Genomic DNA, 24,808 nt, shown 5'->3' on the forward strand with positions numbered 1-24,808 from the left:
CATAACCTTTAGCAACATGTTATTTAGGAAATAAGCAAATGATACAATTTGCCGCGGGATTGTTGAGATGTGTATCCATCAATGTTACCGACTGGCAGCACAGACTTGGCTGTTACCAAATTTGCTTCAACCTTGGTCGACGATTGACATATTTCTGCCGATATTTTTTTGGCTGGACCTAAGAGTGCCCCAGTGAAGGCTTTGGTTGCTCGCCCTCTATTATTATGTCAAGACTAAGATTGGCGTTACCAACTGAGAATGATGTGAGGCATCCTGTTATCGCAAGACTCTCCCTTCTTGATCCTTATGTTGTCGTCATCATCAAATTTAACTTTAAAATTAGAAGACATTACTCGTCCTTCAAAATACTTGTTCCGGGGGGGCTGATTAGTAAAATTGTTAGTACAACCTTTTGGCATAAAAACCCTGTTGTATATGAGTAATTTAAAAAGGAAAACTTACCAGTCAAAACCTCTGCATCTTCACATAACGCTGTTTCAACTTAAAAAAAAACAGCAAAACGGATTTTTTGATCCACTATCAAAATTTTAGAGGTATGCATAGCAAGCTCTCTAAACTATTTCAAAATAGTGGTACTTTAGATGCTGATGTTATTGCGTTCTTTGAAACCTATCTTAGCTTAACAGTAAATGGTAGTGAAAGTTTGTCTAATAATTATGTTATTTACAGAGTTGATCGTCTGTCACGTCGAGGTAGTTCTGAGCTTATTAATACTCCCGACTCCTTGAATATTGAACTTATTTCTGTCAAACTTGTACTTCCCAAGTGCAACATACTGGTTAGTAGACCCCAGGTTCTGAATTTTCTATTTATTTACTACACCTTTCTGCTATACGTCATTTGTCATCATTGGCTAGTGATAACGATCACCTTAATGTCCTTGGTGACTTAAATCTTCCAAATGTATCATGGTTTCAATGTTATGACTTGGTAGCAAAAGGCCTTATCGAGCTTTCTTTGGTTCAGATCAACTAGATTTACACTCATAATGACCGACTTTTAGACTTGATTTTTGTTTTGACAACAGTGACGCAGCTGTGTCTCGTTTACCTCCTTAACTCTTCTTGAAGATAATCACCATCTTCCTCTGCAGCTTTCTTAAAATTGCTTTTTCCATTTTGTTAAATCGCCAATAAAGACACAGCTAAGATTGTGTTTTTAGGGAACGAATTATTAGGAGCTATTACAATCTTTGTTTATTACAGACTGGTATTGTCAAAAAATGTTCTAATTGCTGATGCTGTTGCATAGTTTTATATTGTCCTCTACACTATTTTTGACAAATATGTACCTCTTTTTAAGGCATGTGCTTCTTATAGCTCTCCGTGGTTTAATCGTCATCTTATCTACCTAAAGAACAAAGGATCTAGACATTTTAAACTATTTAAACAGACCGGCTCACAGTCTGATTTTGCTAAATACTCGATAGTCAAGACAGACTACTTTCAACTTAACTCTGAATTTTACACTAACTACCTTACGCTTTAAAAGTAATCCGTAGCTATTTTTCTATTTTGTAAATTCGAAACGTAAGTCCAACTGCTTTCCTCTCTATTTCTTGACAACATTACTGCCTCGGACGAAATTGGTATTGCTTACTTATTTTCAGATTTTTTTTCAACCCACTTATTCTATGCCCAATTTCAAAAGCAATCTTACCTATACATATTCGTTTTTTCATCTTGATTCAATTTTCAATCTAGTTATTCTCGAAGCGTGTCTTCACCAGACTCTTTTACTTCTAAACTCTCATTTTCATCTGGCCTGATATAGCCCCGAGCTGTATTCTAAAAAACTGCTCAAACTTATCTCTCAAGTTCCTTGACAAACTTTTTAAATATCTTAGTTAATCTAGAAGAAATACTTTATTGTTCTCCTCCTTAAAAAAGTCAGGAAAAAACTCATATATATCAAACTACCGTGGTATTGCTATTCCAAAACTGTTTGAAAAATTAATTACTTGTCAATTGTCGCTTATTTCAGCTTGGCAACATGGCTTTTCCAAATGCCGATCTACTACTACTAATCTACTTGAGTTTCCCAGTGGACACAAATACGATAGTAAAACGAAACTATCGTAAAATGTTCATAAACGGACTTGGAAATAATACAAATCAACGAGCGTTGACTGAAGGCTCGCTAAACGGACATAGAAAAGAACGTTTCGTAAACAAATACCAGTCTATATTATTTCACCTTTATGTCCAGTTATTACTTACTTTTGAGCCCGTTTGCGATAATTCTGCGAGGTTTTAGTCAATGCTCTATAGCCTAGGGTGTAAATTTATTGAAACATCAAACGTTGGGTAGAGCTACACAGGTCCCGGATTCAAATCCCAGACTAGGAGAACAATTTATTTTCTATTTTTTTTTTTTTGTTAATGTTATGTTATGTTATGTTTTTATAGTTATTTAATATAACTTTAAAATGTCAATTAATAAAAGCCATTTGATTTTAAATGTATGAATCCTAATCCGAGGCCGTCAAATAAACAAACAAAATCAAGTCGTCAAAACAAATTTTATTTTTTAATTATTTTTAATGTTAATAGTGTATCGCTTGTAATATTATTTTCGGCTCGTTAATGATATTAAAAAAGGCTCGCCAAAGATATCATAAGATTCTAGCAAACTATCCGTTTCGAGCTATCGAAAACTATACTTTCGCTGCCACTAACTGAGCGACTAGTGATTCGTTTTTGGATCTGAAATCAACACTCCATCCACGTTTAAGTCTCGCTTTGGATCTGAAATCGACACTCCATCCACGTTTAAGTCTCGCTTTACTATCGTTTACGATATCGTTTAAGAAGTTTTGGTCCACTGAGTTACCTCGCTAGTAAATCGTAGTTTTCTAAATAAACAACAATCTGATGTTATTTTTACGTGTTTTTCTAAAGCTTTTGACTCGGTAAACCACAATTTTTAATGAAATTCCCTCCTATTATGTTTTGAATGTGGATAAAGTCCTATCTCTCAAATACAATGATATAGCTTCAAAAACCATTCAAGTTACTTGTGGAGTTCTTCAAGGTAGCCATCTGAAAGCAAATGGCTTGTTAATAGATGATCTGAAAGCAAATGGCTTGGTAATAGATGATCTACCACAAGTTATTAAGTCCGTTTCTGTCTTAATGTTTGCACATGATGTTAAATTGTGTTACGACGGTGTATTAGTGCCTAGTCCAAAGGACTTGGGCCGAGGGAGTTGCGTCCTGGGTAGGCACACTGGGTGCCGGCTCAGTTCGCCGGATGGGTTGGGTTCTTTGGAACCACTCCCTCCCCTACATAACGGGAATAAATTTATCGTGCCTTAGAAAAATGATAGAGCACGTTCAGTTCGTTTGTTGTTTGTTGTCGCTGCCCACAAGCTTTTCAAGTAGCTATCTCAAGCGCTTGACTGAATTTCGATCGGCAGCGTGTGGCTGTTTCACCCTGCCCCTTCATACGTTCCGTATGCCGATGGATCGCTGCCGGCCACTGCAACGCGATCCCCTAATGTCAATGTCGTCAGTCGAAAGTAAAGTCATTGTTCTTGACCCGTGTTATTCCATGTGCGCCAGCTCCCCCTTTTATAAAAGTTTACCAAGACATTATTGAGTTCTGCTACACATTATAATTTATTGAAACGATTTTTCAATTTTAAAGGTGCACATTTAATTGACAAATAAAAGTGTAAATTTAGGTGCCAAATTAATTAAATTGAGAAATATTTTAAGCGGTTTTTATAATTTGTATTAAGAATGAATATAAATTTAAGAATTATATTTGGAGTTAATTATAAAAATAATAACATGACTCTCTCTATATATATATATATATAACGGAGAAGGAGTATTTTCATGATCTGCCATTTCGATTGCGCAGTAAGTCCCGATCGCGCCAAGAGCCAAATTCAAACTGACTACCCTTCAAATACCAGAGCTCATCTTCTTGCAACTTCATGCTCTCCGGTTCTCTCTCTCTCTTGGGCGACCGGTCCTACTCGACGACTACGCCACTCTATAAGAGATCTGGCAATGCCGTCGCGCTACGAGTAGAGCAGGATTTCCTAGAATCCATGTTTTACCAGGAACCAATGTCTTTCCAGGAACCAGCTGCTTATACCAAATCTGAGCGCCAAATAACTTTAGCGTTCATCGAATTCAAATACTTCTGAGAACTGCGACACGGCCTTCCTGACCTGCACACGTCCTTGTGTATGCGTGATCATGACCCAATAAGCTTTACAACAAAGCACTATTCCTTTCAATTATTTATTGACATCAGCTTCCAATCTAAATCATTCAATTATTCCATAAACATACAACCAATAACAGCGTTTCTTGTTATATCTCAACAACATCCATTTTCACAATTTCTCTTTATTTCCAATTGGACACCAACTCGTCCTCCTGACTCCCGCCACGTATCCACGCAGGATCATGGTGCAGTCTCACACAATTCTTCTCCCGCCAAGCATTCACCCAGAATCGTGGTGCAGTCTCACACAATTGTTCTCGCCAAGCATCCTCGTAGGATCTACACATAAGCTCCTCTTAGGATCTACACATACGCTCCTCGTAGGATCTACACATACGCTTCTCGTAGGATCTACACATACGCTCCTCGTAGGATCTAGACATACGCTCCCGCCAAGCATCCCCATAGGATCATGGTGCAGCCGTATACACATATGCTCCCGCCACGCACTCACACAGAATCGTGGTGCAGAGTAAGCCAAGGTATATTTATTTTCGGAATCGGATGGAGTCCTGCCTGCACTTTACCTTTAGAGCCTTTTGATATTTTGCATGTAATGCAATTTTCTACGAAACGCCTAACATATTTTGACATGTGGGCAAACCAATAGTGCGCATTAACTTTATCTAATGTCTTCTCCCAACCCAAGTGCATTACAGCTTCGTGTAAGTGGATTGTTACAGCCCATCTGTCAGCTTTGGGTATTACCGTTCTTCTTCTTGACCAGCATCATCGGACTAGCAAAAGGGGAACTACTAGGGCGTGTAACTTTTGCGGACAATAATTCGTTAATCATTTCCCTAACATTAGCCTTTTCTTCTTAACTGAGTCTATATGGGCGACGCTGAACAGTCTTATGTGGGTCAATAGGCCGCATGCTGAGTAGCCCTGTTGTTACTCGTGTGTGTGGAATGCCCACTATAAATGATTTCGAATATTTTCCTAATATTTCACTTAATTTTTCTTTATTTAACTCACATAAATCTTTATTAAAATTAAAACGGTTTTCCAGATTAGATTCATACAACAGCGCTTGTACCATTTTAGGCTTATAAATAACGAATTTATTTGCTTCAATTACGACTCCGAAGCCTTGACTTAAAATATCTCTTCCAATAAGAATATCAAAATTCATAAAAGTATCCATAATAACGTGAAACAATATTTCAAGAAAATGTTCGTTTATATTAACATTACGAATGAGTGTTGTTGATTGTTCATACGAGTTTTATAGTGCCGAAATTGAAATAATTAGTAATAAAGTAATTGTTATTTGTGTGTGATATGTTAGTGCTGGCTCCTTTCTGGCCAATTGGCGGTGACCGCTACGATTTTTTCCAGTTCGTGTCTGTGGTCCCGACGAATCTGCACAGATCGCTTGTACATCCGGAGGAGATTCAAAATCAACATAAGGATCAAGAGTCCAGTAATGAGGCACAAAACATTGTAGACTTTAGAGATGTCCTCCTTGTGATCTACAATTTCGACGTTGTTTACCACGTTCGCCGTATTGTCGGATGCCTTTGAGGTTGTAGATCCCATGATTTATAAAAACTGTGTTTCTATCGGGTTCCAAATTAGAAAACTTGGATAGGTCCTCGGCGTTTACTGTTTTCGCCGGTAGTGGACCTAACGTGGTTCCGCGGTCGTTTCTGGCTCGACTCCCGGTTCTCAATTATCTTGGACTGTCTTCTCGATCTTAAGGTGGGGGATCTTTTATACCGGTGATACCTCACCTTTTCCCAGGATAACTTACATTTTAATTTAAGTTAAACAAGGAGTAAAAGGCGATTTCATTCCTAGTTCAAAACAGAAAAAATATTTTGTATTATATAAATTAACATATTTTAAGTAAATTAAATGAATCCATGAAATGAATCTATAAACGTTGCACCCACCGTATAAAAGTTCTTGGTTTTTTTTTTTTTGTTAAAATCTAGTAATTATAAATAATAAGTAAATAACACAACGTAAAAGTTTGTGGTGCCAGTCAATGGTCTAGACGTAAGTGTTTGTGGTGCCAGTCAATGGTCTAGACGATAGCAAACATTCGCCTCTACGCATGCATGGGATTAAAACGCACACACATTATTCTTTGTATTTTAAAAAGGCTGTTCACCACATCAAATGCCTTGAGAATTGAGGTAAACACATCTATTTCAAAAGCATTTACATCAGCTTTAATCAAAATATGATGATTATAAAGCAAATCTAAACAACTCCACTTTCAAAAATATCTTAAAACAAAACACACTTTTCTTTTGAGCGTCGACATTACAAATACCACGCGTTAGAAACGAAAACTATTATAATGGTTTTCATACGGATATTCTTCTACCTTTTACAAAGACTCTGTTTGTTTGTTTTCAAAAACAAATAACTTTTATTTTTATTTTTTCTAAACAAGATAGAAAACAATTATAATTTTTCAATTTTAGCGGTAAAAGTTACAATTGTACCTGCTGGATACCAAATAACAAGTAGTGCGAATGCTTTTTTTAATGGCTAATATGATTTTTGATTTGTTTAATAAATCCCCATACTTTATCGTCAGGCCGAATTTTAAAAATTCATTTAATAAATAATGCATGTTTCTTTTATTAAATTACAAAAAGTTTACAAATTCAACAAAAACTTATCTAATATTATGTCGATTTCTCTTAAGTTTGAGCACTTTGGTAAACACATTTAGTAGTGAATGTTATTTTAATTTTTGTACTTTAACTAACGTAAATATATATTTAATGTTGTCCGTGATTTTTACAAAAGAAATAAAGTTTACAAGAGTACATTCATAATTAATTTCGTCAAATATTATAAGAATATAATAAATATTTAAAGTTTAACGCGAACATTATTTGTTTATACAATTTGTTTTTACGAAACAGCACATAATTTGATATTCGACATAAAATTTGCAGCTTATGTCAAGCACATATGGATACACCAGAAAATAAGTAATACATTAAAATCTACAAAAAAATTTTTCTTCAGTTCAATAATTTTTTCCGCAGAATTTAAGCTTTAAACATTAAGTGTTCCGCCCCTAGCGATGTTAAATTATAATGTTGATCGGAATTTGTTTGTGTTGCTGTTTGGTTGATTTGGTTATAACATGGTTACTTCTGTTATTTGTTTCTGGCTTAGATTTAGGAAATACACTTTGAAACCAGTCTATTGGGTCTCGTTTGACACTTAGAACTAAACTAGCTTTAAGCCCCACTCCAAATAATATTCCCACAAAAATAAATCTGTTTGATTAAGCTGCTTTCTTATGCCCATTTTCCACCGATTTTTTTTGTAGACTTCCACAGTGGCAGTTTTTGGCATCGTCAGGCAAGTTATGATGGTGCTTTTGGGCCAGCTCCAACCGCGCCTTGTACGTATAAAGGGACTGTAAGGGCACGTGCAAGAGCTCAACAATTTGCGTAAAATCTACCACTGCAAAGAAAACAAAAACAATATTTAATAAATATATTAAACCGTGGTTCCAATGGTTCCTTTTTACCATCATCTGCAGTTATGTGCCCATGTCGGATAAGGAAATCAATTACCACCGGCGCTGAAGTTGTTTTGAAATCTGGGGTGAAAACCCGCTCCACGCGCTCCTTGGCTGGAAGCAGTTCGAAAGCCTGCACTTCTCCGTCAGAATTCGGGGGAACAAAGTCGAGCGGCAGCTCCAAGTCAAACACATATTCTGTATTAGGGAAAAGCCCTTGCCGGCTTTCAAAGTAAAAAGAGACACATCCAGCAGACACCAAATTTTTTACAATATCATATGGAATTGATGCCTCCTCAGCAGCTTCTTTAATGGCTGTCTCCTTAATGCCAAAGCCTACAGATAGTCCACCGCCGACCATATTATCCCATTTTCCAGGCCACGTTTCTTTTGTGTTGGATCGCTGCTGCAGCCAAATGCATAAACCATGGGTAGGATGTCGCACGTAACCGTTGATATCAACGCCGTACTTGCGTACACCAAAAAGCGGTGTTGCTGCCCTTTCCATTTTTAGCAGTGCCCTGCGCTCGGACTTCACCTCAAAATACTCATCCCTCCATCCCTGTAGCGCGGGAAATAATCCCTCGGAACGCAGGTTACGCAATACTTTTTCCATTTGCTCAGTGCGTTCGTTGTAGTCACGGAATGCTGGGTTCATCTCAACCAATCCATGTGGTTATAAAAGTCTAAAAATTCATTTAATAAATAATGCATATTGTTTCTTTTATTAAATTACAAAAAATTTACAAATTCAACAAAAACTTATCTAATATTATGTCGATTTCTCTTAAGTTTGAGCACTTTGGTAAACACATTTAGTAGTGAATGTTATTTTAATATCGAATATAATTGTACTTTAACTAACGTAAATATATATTTAATGTTGTCCGTGATTTTTACAAAAGAAATAAAGTTTTAAAGCATAAGACTATTACAAGAGTACATTCATAATTAATTTCGTCAAATATTATAAGAATATAATAAATATTTAAAGTTTAACGCGAACATTATTTGTTTATACAATTTGTTTTTACGAAACAGCACATAATTTGATATTCGACATAAAATTTGCAGCTTATGTCAAGCACATATGGATACACCAGAAAATAAGTAATACATTAAAATCTACAAAAAAAATTTTCTTCAGTTCAATAATTTTTTCCGCAGGATTTAAGCTTTAAACATTAAGTGTTCCGCCCCTAGCGATGTTAAATTATAATGTTGATCGGAATTTGTTTGTGTTGCTGTTTGGTTGATTTGGTTATAACATGGTTACTTCTGTTATTTGTTTCTGGCTTAGATTTAGGAAATACACTTTGAAACCAGTCTATTGGGTCTCGTTTGACACTTAGAACTAAACTAGCTTTAAGCCCCACTCCAAATAATATTCCCACAAAAATAAATCTGTTTGATTAAGCTGCTTTCTTATGCCCATTTTCCACCGATTTTTTTTGTAGACTTCCACAGTGGCAGTTTTTGGCATCGTCAGGCAAGTTATGATGGTGCTTTTGGGCCAGCTCCAACCGCGCCTTGTACGTATAAAGGGACTGTAAGGGCACGTGCAAGAGCTCAACAATTTGCGTAAAATCTACCACTGCAAAGAAAACAAAAACAATATTTAATAAATATATTAAACCGTGGTTCCAATGGTTCCTTTTTACCATCATCTGCAGTTATGTGCCCATGTCGGATAAGGAAATCAATTACCACCGGCGCTGAAGTTGTTTTGAAATCTGGGGTGAAAACCCGCTCCACGCACTCCTTGGCTGGCAGCAGTTCGAAAGCCTGCACTTCTCCGTCAGAATTCTGGGGAACAAAGTCGAGCGGCAGCTCCAAGTCAAACACATATTCTGTATTAGGGAAAAGCCCTTGCCGGCTTTCAAAGTAAAAAGAGACACATCCAGCAGACACCAAATTTTTTACAATATCATATGGAATTGATGCCTCCTCAGCAGCTTCTTTAATGGCTGTCTCCTTAATGCCAAAGCCTACAGATAGTCCACCGCCGACCATATTATCCCATTTTCCAGGCCACGTTTCTTTTGTGTTGGATCGCTGCTGCAGCCAAATGCATAAACCATGGGTAGGATGTCGCACGTAACCGTTGATATCAACGCCGTACTTGCGTACACCAAAAAGCGGTGTTGCTGCCCTTTCCATTTTTAGCAGTGCCCTGCGCTCGGACTTCACCTCAAAGTACTCATCCCTCCATCCCTGTAGCGCGGGAAATAATCCCTCGGAACGCAGGTTACGCAATACTTTTTCCATTTGCTCAGTGCGTTCGTTGTAGTCACGGAATGCTGGGTTCATCTCAACCAATCCCTGTGGTTATAAAAGTCTATTTATTTTTGCATTACTGCTGTATATCCCACTCACCTGTTTTGTTTGCTCGCAATCACGAATGCAAAATACTTCAGGATACTTCACGAGATGCTTTAGAACATCTGATTTGATAAGACCAACTTGTTGACCCTCAACCACAAATGGACGTATGTCACATTTATGAAAACCTATGTTTAAACGGGAAGGGCTTCATTATTTACAGTATACTTAGTTTTTAACTAATTTTTAAACAATTATTTTGAGTAACAGAAACTTGATTTTTAAAAGTAATGATAATCTTTAAGGGGATATTCTATTGGTTTCGGTCGAAAATCAAGTTTCATTAATTACATTATATTTGTTTTTAAACTGTTTAAACGGTAACGTATTTTTTTAAGTAACAGTAACCTCTCTTAAATAAGTGAAGTGGGAAATGGTTATAATTTTTTAAAAGATATAAAAATGTTATATCACCTAACCAACAATTTTATAGACGTAAAAAATAAATGGAATTTTACGCCTACTAAATAATTTTGTATGGCTGTTTTAGGAGTTCAGATCAATAAAACAAGTCCAATTGTCGGGGCTAGAAAAAAAAAACATGGTGGCTAGAAAAACGGGATTAAGGGGCTATCCCAAGGTAATTTTTTTTTTTAATCTTTTTTTTTTTTCTATTTGGTAGTTTACAATGTCAAAAACATCATTTAGAAGCGGCAAAGTCGTATGTAAAATAGTTTTTGAATGGTGGCGTTCTGAAGAGCGACCGCCCACAGGCATACACCGCTGAACAGAAACTTTAAACGCTTTTATTCGAAAAGTCATTTTTGAAAACTGCTGACATCATAACTCAACTAAAAGTTGACCAATCGTTTTCAAGTTAACACTCATTTATCTTGAATGGGTCCTACTTACAATGACAGAATTGTTTCACCCCAGTAAACGACCTTTTGTTAATATTTGATATGTTTTAAAGATCGCAGGTCATTGTAGGGGAAATATATCTAGCTTTTATAATCTTTTTGAAATTTTGGATTTTAACCACTTATTCAACCGGAATCTTGGAGTAGTACTTTTTTTGTTGGAGCCGCGGCGGACAGCCGATAGTCCCGTTAAAATTAAGTTGAAACTTACCCCATTATGTGCAAAAACTTGCCGTGCAAATAACTTACACAAAGAAGTGCAAGCATGTTAGAGGATGTGTGCAGACCACTGATTTAGAGACTATGAGTCTGCACACAAATTCCAGAGCGGAAAACTTTTTTTGGATTCGCTTGAGGTTTTCCGTCCGAGTGCTTGGCTCAACAGAACCAACGAATCGGTCTCTTAATATTAACTCCTTTAGATACATTTTAAAACTGTTTTAGCTGTGTCCGGGAAAAGAAGAGGCTTTATTAAGACACTATGTATGCACTGTAACGACCTGATTTAATCCATCTCGCTCGCTACGTAAACGTTCGGCTAGTTCCGAGAGTATGTAGGTTGTCCCGTCAACTTGATATTACGTGATTGCCCATGACCAAGAAGAACGGTCAGTAATCTCTTCCGCTTTTTTGTTCAACGTTACATCGTAGGATTCTTTAAACCGTAGGATTCTCCTGCGGCGTATACGAGGCTATAAACTAGCGTGGGACGCCTAGCGCCTCCAAGAGCTTCTTGAATGCTCTGCTTATAAATGCAGCAGCCCCTTGTCGGTAATAAGAGCCCTCACCTCAGCACCCCATGCCTCGGCATCTTTCTCAAATAGCTTTCTGCAAAATTTTCGTTGTTGCCCTCGTCGCATGAATATTATCCCGGTCCTAGAAGAATAAATTCGTCGGATCTGTGTGAGCATTTTTTCAGTTCCTTGAAGCAGGATTGGTTTATATTTCAAGCAGCTTACTCAAGTTTGTACCTATGTACTTCCGTACATCTCTGTAAATCCCTGGGCAATGGTATCTTGCTACTACCATCGCGATCGTACCGGCTGCACACATGCTCTTCTTCTCTCAAGACATAAAAGTCAATAAAAGAATATTCATTACTCGCTGTTTCAGACGACGTTACGCCTTAGTTGCCTGCTCTGTGCGGAGTCTGCCGGTATAATTGATATGCCTTCATGATTTAATTCGGAAAATTTTACTTATTTTGTACCATTTAATCCCATATACCCCTCATTCATTTGAAGTCCCTTGTCCCACTTCCTTGCGTTTCGCCAATTTTTTTTGGTTCTGTTGAACGCCCTGCTGGTGATCCTCTGGAATGAATCCCATGTATTAAGAAACCACTCCTAAGTACTAGCACAGTTCCTAAACGTTCACTGAAGGTTTAAGTTCGTTTGTTACCAACGCGGAGAGCAAAAGCGGTCACTTGCGCTTCGACAAATAAAATCACAAACTAATGGTTGTATTAAATGTTCAATTACTTTAAAAAAAATTATTTAAATACATACCCTAATGACACTAAAAAATAGGAAAATAAAACAAACACTAAAATAAGGCAAAATAAGTAAGTGGACAAAGTTACTAAATTAAAACATATTATTTTATTTTAATTAACATCTCCTCGCAGATACAAACTTATTTTAACCGATATTAACCGATAATTAACGTTTTTGATTTGTGTTTCATTTTGTTTGTCATTTAACTTTAAGTATTAAAACTGAGAGGCAATCCTTATTATTTCAGACCTATGTGGTAGATTTTTCCACGGACGAATAACATTGGGCATATCCAATTTTTAGTTCTTATTGACGTAGCCGATATGAGTTTGTTATACAAATACTTGTACTTGGGTTATTTCAATTTTATGGATATATACTATAATAGAATCCTATTTTTAATACAAGAGATCAAGAATCAAGAGGTCAAGAATTTTATAAGTCAAAAGTGATACATAGTCAAGTTGTTTTAAATAAAAAACATATCTATTTATCGAACTTAAGGCCACTACTAGCTTGAGAATATCACGCGTATCGGAGTATCAAAAAACTTGAACTCGATCAATCAGTGTTGGAACAAAAGTTACTTTAGAAACTAATAGCCTTATTTGAAGTGTAAGGAATGTTTTAAAGTATGCAGCTTACGCAGTAAGCCGTAAGTTCGACCAGTAGCTTTCAAAATGTGTTTACTAAAGCTGAGGGAGTTACTAAACGTATTCCTTAAATTAAGTGCGTGCTCTTCAAATTGTATTGACGTGTTGTTGACGGCCAAATTTTTAATATTTTTGGTCGCTTAGCAGTAACAATACAAATATATATTTTTTGGGTTTATACTCAAGCCATCAACTGTCGCCCATTTGTCGGTCACACGAAGCATTTAATTACTAGAATTAACTTTAACATTTAAATGCCTAAAAGGACTGCATACATAAATTTGCACATCATCTGCATAGAAATTAACTTCGTAATGGAACAAAAGGACTTTGCAAACCGTTAACATACATGGAAAGCAGTGGACCAGGACAGATCCCTGAGGAAGTCCACGAGTAAGCATGATAAAACTCAAAACTTTCATTAAGATACGATTCTATGAGCCGAACTGTAATACTTGCGAAGTTAAACAAGTTTTTTAGTTTTGTGCTTAGAATTCGATATTAAACAACTACTTTCAAGAAAGTTTTTAATTTTCAATGACATTAAATTTTTAGCTAAAAAAAAGTAGGATAGAAATGGGCCTGTAACCTTTATTACTATTGACGGCAGTACATGTAGTGACGATGCGCTACAAAAGCGTGTGCATAGGAGACTATTATATGTAGCCGCAGAATTTAAAATCTGCAGTGATGGGTCCGATCGTTACGAGTAATACACCAATCAAAAAGGTAAGATAGGGATTGCATACCTAGACTTTAGGATAATTAATTGGTTTAGGAGAAAGGGCGGTGAAAGTGGCATACCAAAAAATTAATTAAAAGCGCAGTTAAAATATTGTTTAAAATACTTTTTTTTGGTAAAAATTTTTCGGTGTCTGTCAGTTTTAAAAAATGTTAAGGACTTATTTTAGAACTCTGAAATAATTTTTCATGTGTTCGTCATGTCGTTACAAAAGAAGTTTGTTCTGTGACTTTTTGAAAAACTAATTAATTTAGTGGGAAATCCCGAAAAATAGCTAAACTTTGATGTATGTCATTAAACAGGTATTGTCAAATGCTAATTACGCTGCTTTAACATAATTAGTCGAAATACAATATCTATAAGAATATTTAACTTGCATTTTTTACTTTTTTGCAAATTGTTGTTTAACTTTTTACGTATATAGCTCTTGAGATTCAACAACTTTTGGTAAATAACAAGTTTTTTGAATTAATGTTTTCTAAAGCAAAAAAAACTGCAAATTTTCTGAGTTTAGCGCAGCTATCGCTGCATTGCACAGTGGTCGGGGAGTCGCGTCCATAAATACTTCTAGATGGGCTATCGCTTTGAAACTTGTACCAAAAATCTAGAAAAATGTTATAAATATATAGGACAAAATTGTAACACTATATCATATAGCTTTCATAGGAACAATCGGGACAAAAATTAAAAAAAAGTTTAACTTTTTTTATTTTTACATTTTTTGTTTACTTTTCAGTTTCAGTTTTAATATTATTGAAATCGGAAAACTATATCATATAGCTTTCATTGACACAAGACAGAACAGAAAGCAATCGTGAAAATTGGCACTCCTAAGGAAATAAGCTATTATTTAAAAAAAAGAATATAAACACAAAACATAACACAAAAATAACAACAAACGACAATACAAACCAACAAACGACAACAAACTACAACAGCAGAAGCACGCCTTTTTTAAAAAATTGAGGTTAGGTTACCTTTTCGTATAATTGCAAGCCGTTCGGCAACTTTCGGCCTTGAATTAAACATTCTTATATTTTTAAAATGGTTAAGAATATTATACAAAAAGATTTGTTTGTGCCAATGAATGCCATCACAACTAAAACTCTAACCAAACTCAGAAGAAAGCTGACAATTATGTACTAAACACAATATACAATACAATACAAAACACAACACATACTACATATAGTTTTTGTTGTAAATAAAGAGTTATAAATAAGAGTTAGTACATTTAAAATCAAAATTTTGACTTTGATTTTTATACCCTTGCAGAGGGTATTATAATTTCAGTCAGAAGTTTGCAACGCAGTGAAGGAGACGTTTCCGACCCTATAAAGTATATATATTCTTGATCAGCATCACTAGTAGAGTCGATCTAGCCATGTCCGTCTGTCCGTCCGTTTATATGCAAACTAGTCTCTCAGTTTTAAAGCTATCTGCATGAAACTTTCCCAAAAGTTGTCTTTCTATTGCAGGTAGTATATAAGTCGGAACGAGCCGGATCGGACGACTATAGCATATAGCTCCCATAGGAACAATCGGAAAAATAAATGAAAAAAATTATAACTTTGCTGTTTTTAAATTTTTTGTTTAGTTCTTCGACATATAGTAATGGTAAAATATTTCCGATTTACGGTTTAAGTTTCATCAAAATCGGACGACTATAGCATATAGCTCCCATAGGAACAATCGGAAAAATAAATGAAAAAAAATTATAACTTTGCTGTTTTTTAATTTTTTGTTTAGTTCTTCGAGATATAGTAATGGTTTAATATTTCAGAATTACGGTTTTAATTTCATCAAAATCGGACGACTATAGCATATAGCTCCCATAGGAACAATCGGAAAAATAAAAGAAAAAAAATTATAACTTTTCTGTTTTTTAATTTTTTGTTTAGTTCTTCGACATATAGCAATGTTTAATTATTTCAGAATTATGGTATAAATTTTATCAAAATCGGACGTCTATAGCATATAGCTCCCATAGAAATAATAAAAATATATAAAAATAACTATATAATAATTGAGCTGCAAATCATCATAGTTTCAATGTTTTTTTTTAGCACATACTCAAGTAAATCATAATTTAAATGTTTTCAAAAGTGTTTAATTAATGCAATAGCTGCAAGGGTATATGAACTTCGGCTTGCCGAAGTTTGCTTTCCTTCTTGTTTTATTTATGGCCTATGGAACCGACCACTGTGCATCCTCAAGAATTTCCTCCTAAAAATGTGCGCCATCAATTTGGTTTGGAATATGTAAAGAAATGGTCGTAGGTTAAAAGAAGAAACATTTTTACTAAATATTTGTAAAATAATTATTATTTAAAAAAAAAATTGAATTTTAAACTATTATTTTAAGCAAACTAATATAAAGTCAGATACTTTGCAAATATCTAAAAAACATCAAAGTTATGAAAAAACAAGAAAGGAAGCAAACTTCGACAAGCCGAAGTTCATATACCCTTGCAGCTATTGCAAAAACTAAATATTCTTGAAAACATTAAAATTATGATTGACTTGCGTATATGTTTAAAAACATTGAAGCTATGATGATTTGCAGCTCAATTTGATAGTTCCTATGGCAACTATATGATATTGTTTTCCGATTTTAATAAAATTAAAAGCGTAATTCTGAACTGTCAAATTATATTTTTTTCTTATTTGTCTCCTTCACTGCGTTGCAAACTTCCGACTGAAATTATAAATTCAAATTATATAGGTTATAACAATTTTGAAAAAATTTGATCATAATATAAAAAAAAAATTTATAAAATTTCATAGAAATTTTAAAAGTGTTAAAAAATTTGTTTTGTCATTTTAAAAGAAATTTTTCTTTATTTCAAAATTTTGACCAGTATGGGGTTCGTTCACCCATAATACAAAACAAGAACGCTATTGTCGAGTTTCCCGTCTATCAGATATCCCGTCACTCAGCCAACCAACTTCAAGCCAAATGCGTGCAGCACCCCCACCTCCAGTTTTTCGTTCTGTCTTTCTACAGCAGCAATAACAGGCAGATCAAAGACCGAACACCGGCCGAGCAGCGGCAGAGGAGCGGCAGAGCGGCGTCAGATGACTTCATAGCCCTATAACAACCAACATATCAGCTCGATTTTTAAAATCTACCGGTAGATATGACAGTAAATACTTTCACAATTTGTGGGTGTGGCTACGATTTGAAATAAAATTGCGCTGCGTATGAACTACTTTATGAACTGTATGAATGATAAACTTTATTTATTAAGCCGCATATTTATGTCAGAAAATCCTAAAACCAGAAACAAAAAAAAAAAACAAGCTAGAGCCGTAGCACAAGAAAAATATCATTTGCTCTGCTCTCATCTCGCTCTCAATTTTTTACTATCGCTACGGCTACGCAGAGCACAGAAATTTATTTTTTTCATTTGCTGTTGTTATAGTTTACCATACGACGAAACTGCGAGCAGAGCAGTGCACATACATTTTTTTTCGTCGTTCTGCTATTGTTCTGCTCCGGCTCTAGTCAAAGTGAGAGCGGTAGCAACAGCATTGCTGCTACGGAGTACTAAATGCAAGCCCTGATAAAAAACATAGCATAAACAGCAGACCATAATCAGACAATTACATTCGATCCTTTATATCTGTTGAAAAAACAGGTTGTGACACAGTACTTCGTCTATTGTTCCCATACAACACCGACAATACAACGATTGCCTCTATGCTTTAGTTTTTAGTAAACATCCCAAATTAACTAAGATATTTAACACAACAGATGAAATAGACCCGCTATATAACATAGATGACTAGGAAAGCTAAATTCAAACAAGAAAATGCATACAAAAGAGCATCAAGAAATTTGTAAGCTAGAAATAAGCAAATAGAAAAAACACAATTTGATAAAAATGCATATGATTTAAAATTAGATAAGGAAACCAGGTTTTACTAAGAAATAAAAAAATCAAACGACATAAATTAGATAACAAATAATTATGACCTTGTTAAATATAATAAGGAATAAAAATAAATAATGGACAACACAAATAAAATACATGGATAGATTAAACAAGTTATGCAAGTAATACACATGGAAATATCTTTATCGTTAAATTATTATTTTACCCTTAAAAAAATCATTTTTATGTATACAACAACATTTAATTATATATTTTTATATCCTTATTAATTTAAAAACAAACAACCGATTATTTTATTATTATTATCTCTATTTATAAAGCTATCAGTACGAAAGATTCCTAGCGCACAGCCAAATCCACTGATTAACAATATTAATATACATTTTTATTACATTCTAATAACTTTAAACTGATTTACTAAGACTCTCCCCAAGTGGCCCCAATCGCCACCCAAATTCTGGACGCTAAACCGTTTAACCAATCGATTCCGTGTTATCGCCATAAAATAGTTTAAGATATTATAAATGTTTAAAAGATATGACCGCCTAGACTTAAGGCTTTTTACTATTTTTAAAACACGTTCCAAAATTACAATTTAGCCAAAAATCTCTTCGAAAAATGACACATATAAACTGAATATCAAAAATTCCTTCGGAAAGTTTTTCCTTAAACTTGAACGATTCATTTGATGCTTTCACCAAAGCTCTAGCTAACTTCTAAAGAAATAAACTAATCAAAAAGTCGATATGTTATCGAATCTAAGTATCTCCATAAGCACCATACGTTTTCTATCTCTCTCTCTCTCCATTTTCATACAAATTGTTAACAAATGCTTTTATGATATTTTTAAAAGGAGGAAGTTGTAGCGTGGTAACATTGTTGAGTATTGAGTATTCTCGCAACATGATCGGCCAAAGTCAATAAAGCTCGCTTGCATTTTATACTACTGTGGCAAGGGCAAAAGTAAGGTGAATTTTTAATATAAGCTTCGCGGGTCTATCGTTTCTTTTTTTCTTGAGTTAGCGGGACTCTTAATGATATCTGGACCAAATTTAATGTCAATGTCATTAACAATAATATAATAACGCTTGTGTTTACCAAACGACCAAGAATGCATTTTTCGATTTGTACAATGTCTGATTTAATTGAGCAGAGAAGTGTCATCAATTTTTTTTCGGGAGTTAAATTTCGACTTTGGAAACGTTGAGGATGTTGCGGAAGGACTTTGGTATTCTACCATGTCAAAGACTTCTCACACAGCACTCGTTCTTCGTGACGTAAATAATAACAATTTTAAATTTATTACAGAACGGAGAGCAAAAGCGGGAACTCGCACTGCCAACTAAAAACACAAAATTATGCTTATTTTTATTCTTTCGCCTCATGTAATTAATCTAATATATTATATAATTGATTATCCTCATCGGGCATACGTCCTTCACGGGCATTGCCTTTAAGTCATCCTGCATTTTCGAGTTCTTGCTGTAGTTTCGCTGTTTATTCTGCCGATCATCGCTCATTTGCACTGCTGCGTTCGATGTCCCTTGTACCTCTTACATCCTTTTTGAACTTGGTTCTTAGAAATCCCTCCAACTCCTTTTTTGCCAAATGGCAGACCTGAGAAACTATCGGTTTTGGCCCAATTCGATATTTTTCATGTTCGATACTATCGATAGAATCGTTTTTTTACGGTTTTTATACAAATTTAAATTATTAGCAATCTCGAATATGTATTTCATATTTTATATATTTATTGCAATAGTACTAAAACTACCACCACCTCCAATTTAAGTTATTCTAAAATGCATTTGTATTAAAAAAGTTAAGTATTTAATTTTTTGCATTTTTTTACCCAAATTTCTGCAACCAAGCCTCGTGTTTTTTTCTACGTTCAGTGATGTAAAAAAAAGCCCAGCACCATCGTTAGCTACAAAAAACTATCGATGGTGGCTCAGAAAGGTAAGAATTCGATACCTAGTTTGTGCCTTCGATAGTTTTCCACCTCTACGGTGGAATTTGAAGAGAAAAAATTGGGACTGCAAGCTTTATGCACAATCATATTTTAAAACAAGGTATCGAAATTAAAAAAAAAAAAACATTGTTTTTTTGACCACTATATCTTTGGACTGGTTACATGTTGCAAGTCAATATTTTTTTGATACCAAAAGTTCTTTTTGAGAAACTAAATTATAATGAGAAGTCATAGAGTAAGAAATGTATAGAGGCACCATTTGCTCTGCCCGGACCTCTGCCCAAGCTCTGCTGAGAGCCATGTTCGAAGCTAACCTTGATTTCCCACCCCACTTTTCAGTTTTTGGATCGAACTTGCAATTCGGTCCCATGGTGAATTTGCAACTGCACTGCTCGCACCAGCCCTTAGCAATGGGAGCGAGCAGTTCAGATGCAGAAACTCACCGCGGGACCGAATTACAAGTTCGAATCGAACCGTGAGAGACTGAAAATTTCCCCTGTTTTAGTCTAGGTGGCATCACTGGAAAAGTCACTCGAGAGAGCGGCAGAGCAAATGGTGCCTCTATACATTTCTTACTCTATGGAGAAGTTATACATGATCAGGCATTGCTTAAGAGACTTTCCGTGCCAGCACCAATAAACACCCACACGAGACACGCTTTTAATAGGCAAATGTAATGATATACAACTTTTAATGCGTCTACCACTATCGTTTACTATCGAATTTGAAACCTCGACAGTGTTTCTAACCCAAATACTCGATATATCGATACTATCATGGTCTACAAATTTAAAAAAAATTTTTTTTTGCATATTTTGAAAGTTTAGACTACTATAAATATGATCCTAAAAGGATTTATCAAAATTCGAAATATTTTCGAAGACACGGCTAATTTTGAGGCGTGGCGTCTGAGCCATTATAATGGTTTCCTAAACATCAAACGCGTTTCTCGAAACAAATATTTTTGAGGTGGCTGACATGATATTACAAGTTTTATTCCTTTGAAATTTTGTATACATCTTGTTTATACAACTCTCAATCGCATCTGCTTTTGATTTAAAAAATGTTGATTAAAAAATTGGGTAAAAATTTTTCTTGTTTTTAAGTCGACGCCATTTTGTTATTGTTATTTTTTTTTTAAGTGGTCAACCTGATAGCGGCTTTTTTACTAATGAAGAATTTGTTTGAATTTTTTTCGATCTCTACATGGGTTGAATTCATTCATACACCCGACTGTATCTCAACGAATTTTGTCTATTTTTTTATATTTTTTTTATGTTTTCAAAATGTCAATAATAAAGATAAAAAAATGTATATTAAAAATGATTTTAATTTATTTTTTATCCTGTACGTAAAAATGCCTAAAATTCAGCCTTCTAGACCAGAATACCCGCTTAAGCAACAAAAACGGCAACTTTTCTCAGTTCAGAGCAGTTAAAGCTGCCTACGCAAACTAGTCGTTCATTTTTAAAGCTATCTGCATAAAACTTTCCCAAAAGTTTTCTTTCTACTCATGTAATATAAAATTCTAAACAAGCCGGCTCGGACGACTATATCATAGAGCTCACATTCGAACAAAATTGATGAAAAGATTTATAGCTTCGCTGCTTTTCAATATTTTTTAATATTCGTCAAGTTATAAAAATGGTATAATATTTTAGAATTACGGTTTTAATTTTTCTAATATCTCCCATTGCAACAATCGTTAAAATAAAAAAAATATTAATAAACAAGAAACGAAGCAAACTTCATCAAGCCGAAGTTCATATACCCTTGCAACTATTAAATATTCTTTATTTTTTCCGATTGTTCCTATGGGAGCTATATGCTATAGTCGTCCGATTTTGATGAAATTTAAACCGTAGTTCGGAAATATTTAACCATTACTATATGTCGAAGAACTAAAAAAATATTAAAAAACAGCAAAGTTATTATTTTTTTTCATTTATTTTTCGATTGTTCCTATGGTAGCTATATGCTATAGTCGTCCGATATTGATGAAATTTAAACCGTAATTCTGAAATATATAACTATTACCACATGTTGAAAATCTAAAAAAAAAAATTAAAAAACAGCATAGTTATGATTTTCTATATTTATTTTTCCTATTGTTCCTATGGTAACTATATGCTATAGTCGTCCGATTTTGATAAAATTTAAACCGTAATTCTGAAATATTAAACCACTACTATTTGTCGAAGGACTAAAAAAAAAATTAAAAAACAGCAAAGTTATAATTTTTTTTCATTTATTTTTCCGATTGTTCCTATGGGAGCTATATGCTATAGTCGTCCAATCCGGCTCGTTCCGACTTATATACTACCTGCAATAGAAAGACAACTTTTGGGAAGCAGATAGCTTTAAAACTGAGAGACTTGTTTGCGTAGAAACGGACGGACAGACGGACGGACAGACGGACGGACAGACGGACATGGCTAGATCGACTCGCCCAGTGATGCTGATCAAGAATATATATACTTTATAGGGTCGGATATGTCTCCTTCACTGCGATGCAAACTTCTGACTGAAATTATAATACCCTCTGCAAGGATATAAAAACAAGAAAGAAAGCAGACTTCGGCAAGCCGAAATTTATATACCCTTGCAGCTATTGCAAGAATTAAAATTATTTTAATACATTAAAATTATGATTTAGTTGCGTATATGTTTAAAAAAAATTTGAAGCTATGATGATTTGCAGCTCAATTATTAGATAGTTATTTAATATATTTGTTATATTTCTATGGGAGCTATATGATATAGTCGTACGATTTTGATGAAATTTAAACCTTAATTCTAAAATATTTAACCATTACTATATGTCGAAGAACTAAAAAAAAATTTACAAAACAGCAAAGTTATAATTTTTTTTTTTATTTTTTCCGGTTGTTCCTATGGGAGCTATATGATACAGTCGTCCGATTTTGATAAAATATAAATCGTAATTCTGTAATATTTAACAATTACTATATCTCGAAGAACTAAATAAAAAAATTAAATAACACAAAATTTATAATTTTTTTTATTTATTTTTCCGATTGTTTCTATGGGAGCTATATGCTATAGTCGTCCGATCCGGCTCGATCCGACTTATATACCACCTGCAATAAAAATACAAATTTTGGGAAAGTTTCATGCAGATAGCTTTAAAACTGAGGGACTAGTTTGCGTAGAAAAGGGACGGACAGACGGACAGTCGGGCGGACAGACGGACATGGCTAAATCGACTCTCCTACTGATGCTGATCAAGAATATATATACTTAATAAGGTCGGAAACGTTTCCTTCGCTGCGTTGCAAACTTCTGACTGAAATTATAATACCCTCTGCAAGGGTATAATAATAACATCGATTTTTAATTTATTTTACTGATATCAAATCGATAAAAATATATACTTTTTAACGGGTGTTTTGGTTCGATATTTATACTTTATAGGGTCGGAAACTGCGTTGCAAATTTCTGACTGAAATCATACCACCCTCTCCAAGGGTGTTAAAGCGATCTTGCATAAGAGATTGGTTTGGGTTTGTTTGCTATTTTTTTAGATGTTGCTAGACAAGCTTAACCGAATAAGATGTAATACGAGTGAAAGTCTTATTGGCTCCTGGCGTAGTCTTGTTTCTTATGATTATTTTTTTATTTTATGGTGTCTTCGATTTTGCACAAAACAGTTGCAGCTGAGCTATTTTGCAATCATTATCTTCTTCTCATTAAAAAAATTTGATTTTGTAAAAACGGCTTAAAGGAAAATGTATGTACTTTGCACGGTTGGACTGTTACCAAAATAATAAAAGCCAGGAAGTGCCGCTGAAGGTCGAACAAATTACTCGCACAATAAGACACACGCACTCATTAACCATCGATAAACATCATGTTCAAAATTTTGTCCTTCGTGGCAGTTTCGGGTGAAAATTTAATTTTACGGCGAAACACATACGGCTAAGATCTTTTCAAGCCATTGCAGTGACTATTGATTACCTGTCAAGTAAAAGTTGTTAACCTTTTGCGCTAGGATCAGCAGCCTCGACGTTACTTCGGTTGAAGACATTAAACCAATCTTTGATTGAAAGCCAAGTGCCAAGTAACGATGGGATATTTTTTTCCGCCACGCTATCCCAAGAAAATTTTCCGTTTATTCCTCAGCTGCCACTGAACAAGAATGCACACACCGTAGAGCGCACTTTTTGTATACTCTTATTTTTTTAATCAGACATCGCTAACCAATCAGCAGATAATTAAAACACAGACTGAAAAAAAAGATGAATACCAACGTAGGCAAGAGTTTTTCAACACTTTTTTTTTACCCTGTTCGCACCATACCTTGGTCCATAATAGCCAATTCACATTTGGCCAGAACTTCCCGTGCCAAATTTTTTCCAAATGCTATGCTGATGAACTTATCCTACCTCTGAATTGCTGAATTTCGGCCAGCTGTTCCCTACAATTTCAACCATTAAAAATTTCAGCACCTCAGAAGCTCTATTCTGTTAAAACTGAGAAGGCAACACGGGTTGATGGAAGTAATTACCATTTATTTGAAGTTCTTAAATTTTGTCAGCACTTCTGCACAAGCAAATGCAAAAATTTGGAAGAGGCAAATAAAAACAACTGACGAACCGCTGACTGAATTTCAGTATATTTCTGCTGAATTTTTAGAAATTCAGAGATTTCAGAAATACCCAATTGTTTCCTCAATTGAGATTCAGTCGTTTATATCCCAGTCCCACAGAGCGAGACGGTTCGGATTTTGTATGGTTGGTGGACTGGTGTTCCCACAAACTGTTTTATAATATATTTTTCCTGCTTCTATTTTATTTTAATGCTATGTTTTTTGAACATTTATATAATGACCTTCAAAAATTCTGCAAACGCCACTGTGACTTTTGATGGACTGTGGGTGGTGGGTCTCCATCTGCATATATGTACAAAACCTAAAAAAAAACTGCGTCTAGCTACATACGCAATGACGCAATGAAGCAACACAAGTGTAACTAATCCTTAAGAAGAAGCCTTATGCCTGATTCCATTGGCACAATAAAACGT

At 34.8% G+C, this 24,808-nt stretch overlaps 2 protein-coding genes across 2 annotated transcripts; both read right to left on the reverse strand.

The window, feature by feature from the left end:
• Positions 1–7,276: 7,276 nt before the first annotated feature.
• Positions 7,277–8,444, reverse strand: LOC128253234 (uncharacterized). The gene is made up of 2 exons (XM_052981496.1): positions 7,772–8,444; positions 7,277–7,704 (listed from the first exon to the last, which is right to left on the reverse strand). Exons 1-2 carry the CDS (start codon positions 8,418–8,420, stop codon positions 7,523–7,525), a joined length of 831 nt encoding a protein of 276 aa, XP_052837456.1. The 5' UTR covers positions 8,421–8,444; the 3' UTR covers positions 7,277–7,522.
• A 336-nt stretch (positions 8,445–8,780) lies between these two features.
• Positions 8,781–24,027, reverse strand: LOC128253232 (uncharacterized). Its single transcript, XM_052981493.1, has 4 exons — positions 23,744–24,027; positions 10,139–10,272; positions 9,424–10,084; positions 8,781–9,356 (listed from the first exon to the last, which is right to left on the reverse strand). The coding sequence occupies exons 1-4, from the start codon at positions 23,811–23,813 to the stop codon at positions 9,175–9,177; spliced, it is 1,047 nt and encodes a 348-aa protein (XP_052837453.1). The 5' UTR covers positions 23,814–24,027; the 3' UTR covers positions 8,781–9,174.
• Between the last annotated feature and the right edge of the window lie 781 nt (positions 24,028–24,808).

Source organism: Drosophila gunungcola, assembly GCF_025200985.1.
Source record: "Drosophila gunungcola strain Sukarami chromosome 2L unlocalized genomic scaffold, Dgunungcola_SK_2 000007F, whole genome shotgun sequence".
Taxonomy (NCBI): domain Eukaryota; kingdom Metazoa; phylum Arthropoda; class Insecta; order Diptera; family Drosophilidae; genus Drosophila; species Drosophila gunungcola.

What these genes read in the sequence shown, in the direction of transcription:
- LOC128253234 (XM_052981496.1), bottom strand. Translation starts at nt 8,420, where the DNA reads ATGAACCCAGCATTCCGTGACTACAACGAACGCACTGAGCAAATGGAA. An exon ending in GCACATAACTGCAGATGATG is followed by an intron (nt 7,705 to 7,771) that starts GTAAAAAGGAAC and finishes TTTTCTTTGCAG; the next exon opens with TGGTAGATTTTACGCAAATT.
- LOC128253232 (XM_052981493.1), bottom strand. Translation starts at nt 23,813, where the DNA reads ATGTCTTCAACCGAAGTAACGTCGAGGCTGCTGATCCTAGCGCAAAAG. An exon ending in TAACAACTTTTACTTGACAG is followed by an intron (nt 10,273 to 23,743) that starts GTAATCAATAGT and finishes GTTTAAACATAG; the next exon opens with GTTTTCATAAATGTGACATA. An exon ending in GCACATAACTGCAGATGATG is followed by an intron (nt 9,357 to 9,423) that starts GTAAAAAGGAAC and finishes TTTTCTTTGCAG; the next exon opens with TGGTAGATTTTACGCAAATT.